The 6,289-nt window shown below is 52.2% G+C and overlaps 1 protein-coding gene across 1 annotated transcript; it reads right to left on the bottom strand.

Annotated features, from left to right (window-relative positions):
• Positions 1-1,421: 1,421 nt before the first annotated feature.
• LOC309445056 (protocadherin beta-15-like) lies at positions 1,422-5,731 on the bottom strand. The gene has a single exon (XM_082063506.1). It carries the CDS (start codon positions 5,524-5,526, stop codon positions 3,085-3,087), a length of 2,442 nt encoding a protein of 813 aa, XP_081919632.1. The 5' UTR covers positions 5,527-5,731; the 3' UTR covers positions 1,422-3,084.
• Positions 5,732-6,289: the final 558 nt, after the last annotated feature.

Raw genomic sequence — 6,289 nt, 5'->3', positions numbered from 1 at the left:
TGGTGCTCTGGGTGAAGAAGTGGCTGAAGTGTAGAGTTCAAAGCACTGTACTGAATGGGGTGATCTCTCACTGATGACAGGTGTTTCTCAGGGTACATTTCTAGGCCCAGGTCTGTTTAATATTTTCATCAATGATCTAGATGCAAATCCTTGTCATTGAAAAGAAAGAGTGCCCCTGTTTCAGTCATTCAAGACCTTTTAGGACTTTCCTGCATGAAAGAAATTCTCTTTGTCATTTCTGATGTCACAGTAAAAGAAGTTCCCATGTAGGCTTTTTGCTTGTGGAGGGCTTTCTCACCAGCACCATGTGGGAGATGTTTGCACATTCCTTGGTTACAATGAGCTGAGCTTTTCCTTCCACCACAGGATTTGTGCAGCACAGCAAAGTACAGGACAGCACAGCACAGGCCTGCACCTGAAAGGATGCTGTAAGAAGTTGGATGTCTGTCTCTTCCCAAGTAGTAAGTGATAGGACAAGAGTAAATTTGCTTAAGTAGTACCAGGAGAAGTTTAGATTGGATATTAAGAGAAAAATCTTCGCCAAAAGGATTGTCAAGCAATGGAACAAGCTCCCAGGAAAGCAGTTGAGTCACCATCCCTTGACATAGCACGCAGGGACATGGTTTAGTATTGGAGTTGGTAGTTCTATGTTTACAGTTGGACTCAAATGGTCTCAAGGACCTTTTGGAACCTAAATGATTCTGTGATTCTACTTGGGTTAACCGGATAGTGGATCATTCACTACCCCGTGTGCAATGGTCTTACAGTCAGCAGCATTTCACCGGTCTGTCTTCAGGACTTACCTTTTCATCAGGGCCTTGTGAAAGGGACGGCTTTATTCCTCTGCTTCTCGTGAGAGCAAAGACTCTCCCTGGTAGCTGTTTTCACCCATCAAATGCCACCTCCTGGCACTCCCCCAAGTACTTTCCAAAGAAACAAGTGTGCTGTCCGTCTGCCATCCATCATCTGAAACTTCTACACATTTAGTGTCACAAACATTTTGTGCTCAAACACCTCAGAGTTCCCATCTGCAGCTGGAGTTGTCCAAAGAGTTGGAGAGGTCACTCCCCCCACCTCACTGCTTTGATGACATTTTTGCACACCCAGGGCAACTCTTAGGGCAGGGGCCAGTTTCCCCAGACCTGGATTGAACTGGGCCCTGTCACAGCCAGAAGCTCAGTGCTCTGAAGACCTGTAGACACCTGCCAGCAATTCCCTTCTCCCGCAGGTTTCCAGAAAGCTCTATCGGCTGTATCTCCAAAATGCAGAAATGTACCTGCTCAACCTTACCTCAGTAAGGGAACAAAATGAGAAAAAAAATTCCAGCCTCCTGAAACCTTTCCACAGAAGAATGTCTCTATAAAGATTGTCTTAACACATGGCATTGAGGTATTCTCTTTATTTCACTTTTACGCACAACGGTATCGTGATTAACAATGGTACAGTTTATAAGTGCAGCACAACACAGCCAGAGTGTTCCTAAACATTCCATGCCACACGGCATTCTTTCAAAGTCTCTTACTACACATGTGGTGCCAGTCTTTCTTATGAGGAATAGGTAAGATAATACTCAAACACAGTTCACAAAGCAGAAAGGGCAAAAATTAGAATGCAAAAGCTCTACACAAACCCAGAATTTCATCTCAGGACAGCTTTGCATTCCCATTACAAAGCCTCTGAATTTGGGAACAACAGTGTCAAGACCAAACTCAACAGCTTCTTTCCAAGTTCATATCAATTCTACCTCTGACAAACTTATTTGAAGTGAATTCTGAAGTTTCCTTACAATGCACTCAAAGACAATCAATGTGTTTACACAACTCTGTACAGTTATAGTCTATACCAACATAGTTCTTTTTATTTAAGTTTTAGACATAACTGTATTGCAGTTCACAATGGTACAGCTTACAATTGCAACACGAGACAGCTTGAGGTTTTCTGAAAATTCCATGTCACACTGCCTTCATTCACCCAATCCGTTACTGTACATGGGATGAGAGTCCTTCTTAAGAGGAATACATTAAAGACAGTTCACAAAGAAGGAGAAAGGGCAAAAACAAGAATGCAAAAAGCTCTACACAAACCCTGCAAATCATCTCAAGACACCTTTCCAGTCCTTCAAGAAACCTCTGAAATCAGGAACAACAATGACAGGACCAAACTCAGTGACCCTTTCCAAGTTCATCTGATTCTACATTCAGACAAACTCCTTTGAGGTGACTCGTGGAGATTCCTTACAATGTATTCAGACAAAGAACGGTTCTTCGCCACTCCGTACAGTTACAGTCTCTAGCAACGTTATTTGTGCTGCTGTAATGTCAAGGCAATCCCAAGGACAAAACCCTCCTGCCCATCCCCCTTTCATGTGCCAAAACAAAGTCTCATTCTGCATGTTGCCACTCTCCCATGGAGAAGCTGAGGGTGTTGTTTTACATGCATCAAAATACGTTTCTTGCCTGATGAGCTGAAACTCTGTGCATCAGAGTGGATGAATGTGAGCAACTCCCTGCTTCAGCAGACAGCACTAGGGCAGCATATGCAGACACAAAACAGCTCTATGGATGGACATAGTGACCAAAAGGCAAAATACACAGAGCCCACACATGTCAGACTCAGAGACATGGAGAACCCAGAGCAGAAAGAGCCCTGTGCTTGCACCACATTGTAACACAGTACTCACGACATCCTTGCTCTCCAAACCCAGAAGGGCCACGTGCATTTCAAGGAGCAGGTAATTAGTCTGCATGACTGTGCCACTGTCTTACAACACAAAAGAAGAGGCCCACGGTCTTACCTAACAGAAAAACAAGGACTCAGCTGGGGGCCTGAAACTAACTTTACTCTTGAAACATTAAAGAAATGGCTCCAAGAGAGCTGGCACATACTATTGTCTGAGGGAGCCTTTAGATGATCCTGTTTTCTATTTTGAGGGGGACACAAGCTTTCACCTGAGTAAAATTCTGAGGGAAATCAATGTTGAAGATTGCAAATGCAGATTTACTCTGGAGACACCATTGTGACATGTTGAAGCCCACAACCTTTCCTATCATGAGGCCTCAAACCTCTGTCTCTGCTGACTCCACACTACCTGAAGGAGAGACTATTGAACTGCTCTGCAGAGAGCACCCCTGGGTTGCCTGGTGCGACATCTTCTGTGGTGATAGGGTTACAGGGGAAATCCTGTTCATTGTCTGTGCCCCTGCCCATGGTGCAGTGCTGTGGTGGCAGGCTGGGGAGGATGGGCTTCAGGAACTTGAACTCACTGTTGCCCGAGCCTGTTGTGAGGCTGATCTCATAGCAATAGGGGTGGGGCAGGGTCCCTGCAGCTGCTGCATCAGCCAGGCCACCCTGCAAGGTGCCAGCACCATAGAGTCCACGCCCACCCTTCAGCTCCTTTCTCTTGCACACCTTGCAAGCAACAAAGGCTGCCATGGATGTGAGGAAGACGAGTGAGACAAAGACCAATGAAATAATTAAATACATTGTTAGGGAGTCACCCTCATACTCTGTGGCCAGGCTGCTGTGCGTTATGCGCACGTCTGAGAAGTCATGGAGCAGAAGCGCACTCAGAGAGGCTGTGGCTGACAGTGGTGGTTGCCCGTTGTCTCGCACCAGAACAACAAGCTTCTGCTTCATGGGGTCTCTCCCTGTCACGGGCCTCCTCAGCCGCACCTCCCCATTTTGGGCACCCACCACAAACAGCCCAGGGTCAGTGGCCCTCAGCAGGTGGTACGAGAGCCACGAGTTCTGCCCCGAGTCAGCATCAACAGCCACCACTTTGGTGACCAGGTAACCTGCCTCAGCTGACTTGGGCACCAGCTCACTGGATGGTGGGTTGCTGTCCTGTGAGGGGTACAGCACCAGTGGCGCATTGTCATTCTCATCCACTACAACAAGGCGGACAGAGACATTAGCACTGAGGGCAGGAGACCCAGCATCAGAGGCACTCACCAGGACCTCGAATTGCTTCATCTGCTCATAGTCCAGAGGCTGCAACACAAACACATCCCCATTCTCAGAGTTCACAGAGATGCAGGAGCAGGGAGGCTGCTCTGTGGGGTGGGCTGGTACCAGGGAATAGGTCACCTTGGCATTGGGCCCCACATCAGCATCTGCAGCACTCACAGCTCCAACAAGCACCGTGGGGACATTATTCTCATGCACATACATGGTGTATGAGGTCTGGTTGAAGACAGGTGCATTGTCATTCACATCAGAGATGTTCACTGTGAAGGTCTGGGTGGTTGTGAGAGGAGGTGACCCTGCATCTGCTGCTGTGACCCTCAGGATGTACTGTGCAGTTTCTTCCCGGTCCAGTGTGTTCACAGTCACCAGCTCATAGTAATTCTTATAGGCCGGACGCAGGGAGAATGACCGCTGGTCCTCAAGGGCACAGGAGATCTTCCCATTGACTCCAGAATCTCTGTCTCTGACAGCAAAGAGGGCGACCACTGTCCCACGTAATGTGTTCTCAGGGAGGGGGCTGCTGAAGGAACTGACCACCAGCTCAGGTGCATTGTCATTCACATCCACCACCTCCACCAACACCTTGCAGATTGCTGACAGGCCACCACCATCTGTGGCCTGCACAGCGAGTTCATATTTCTCAGCTACCTCAAAGTCCAAAGGCTTTGTAAGTTTAATTTCACCACTCGCAGGATCAATCACAAATGCGGAGTCACTCTGGCCCACAACCTGGCTGAACTGATAGGAGATATCTCCATTAGGTCCTGCATCGAGATCGGTTGCCACCACACTGAGAACCACAGAGCCCTCTGGCGTGTTTTCCAAAACCTTCCCAACGTACACTTTCTTTGTGAAGACTGGAGCATTGTCATTTACATCCAGAACAATAATGCAAATTTGGGTTGTCCCACTCCTGGGTGGAGAGCCCCCATCCATCGCAATGACAGTGAAATGCATCTCCACCTTCTCCTCTCTGTCCAGCGGCTTTTCCAGGACCAGTTCCACAAACTTCTCATTCTCACTCTGACCCCCGAAGGACACACTAAAGTACCCATTCTCGGGAGAGATGCTGTAAGCCTGGATGCTGTTGCTGCCAATATCCAGGTCACGAGCGCCCACCAGTGGGAAACGCGAGCCCGGGTCGCTCGTTTCCAGAATCTTAAATGTGACTTGTTCCTTCGGGAAAACGGGCGCATGGTCGTTAATGTCCTGCACGGTCACCTCAACCCGCAAGAACTGCAGCGGGTTGGCCAGCACCAGCTCGAAGGGCAGCGTGCAGGTAGCGGCCTGCCCGCACAGCTCCTCCCGGTCCAGCCTCTCCGCCACGAGCAGCCGGCCGGTGCCGCGCTCTAAGCGAAAGTGCTGCCGGCCGTCCTCCGAGGCCAGGCGGGCGCGGCGAGCCGAGAGCTGCGCCGGGGCCAGCCCCGCGTCCTCCGCCACGTTGGCTACCACCGAGCCGCTCTCCCCCTCCTCGGCTACGGAGTAACGCAGGGGCTGGGAGCGAGCGTGCGGCAGGGACAGGAAAGCAGAGAGACAAAGCACTTGCCTTGCGATCGCCATGTCGGGCCGGTCCGGGACAGCCTCCGTCTCGCGGGTCGCCCGCACAGTCCTCCGCGGAAAGCGGCGCCCGGCAGCAGCGCGGCGGAGCGGAGGGCGGCCGCTCTCCCTCTCTCCCTCGTTTATTTCTCGACAAGTCCGGCTGCCCACACTGAACGCAGCTGCCGCGGTCTGGCAGCGGATGGCACGGGGCACCGCTCACCGCCGCTCGCCGCCGCAACTGCTGCCCGGCCGGGCTGGGCTGGGCTGGGCTGGGCAGGGCCGGATCGGGCTCGGCAGCCTCCCCGCTCGCAGCAACTCGGCAGCGCCTTGGCCGGGAGCGCCACCCTGCGGCCCGCCGCCAGACTGCGCCCGCCGCTGCCCGCGCTTACGCTTCGCACCGGCACACGGACCCGCGCGTACACGCGCGGCTGCAGCCGCTCGCCCGCCTGGGGTCCAACAGCAGAACGGGTGCACAGCGCGCCGGGGAGGGAAGCAGCTGGGACGCAGAGACGAGAGCCTTGCGGGGACACCGCGTCAGACCGAGCGCACGGGCAGCGCCGCCACTTGCCCCCCGTCTTGCCCCTCTCCCCTGCCCGGAGCACACAAATAGTGTGTGCGCCTGGCTCCAGGCAGGTCAGTCCGTACCTTTGGAGAAACACAGGGACAAGCAAATACACGGCGTTTGCCACGGGCACCGTCCGGCGGAGGCTGCACCCGGAGGGACGGAGCCTCTTAACCCGGTCGCAGAAACCCGGCAAGAGCCTCCGCCGGGGCAGCACGCAGG

This window comes from Streptopelia decaocto (genome assembly GCF_964273445.1).
Source record: "Streptopelia decaocto genome assembly, chromosome: 12".
NCBI classification, from domain to species: domain Eukaryota; kingdom Metazoa; phylum Chordata; class Aves; order Columbiformes; family Columbidae; genus Streptopelia; species Streptopelia decaocto.
Note: the sequence above shows the minus strand (reverse complement) of the source record. Positions and strands in the feature narration are given on the sequence as shown.

Bases quoted from the DNA above. Each gene is read 5' to 3' on its own strand.
- LOC309445056 (XM_082063506.1), bottom strand. From the start codon at position 5,526: ATGGCGATCGCAAGGCAAGTGCTTTGTCTCTCTGCTTTCCTGTCCCTG.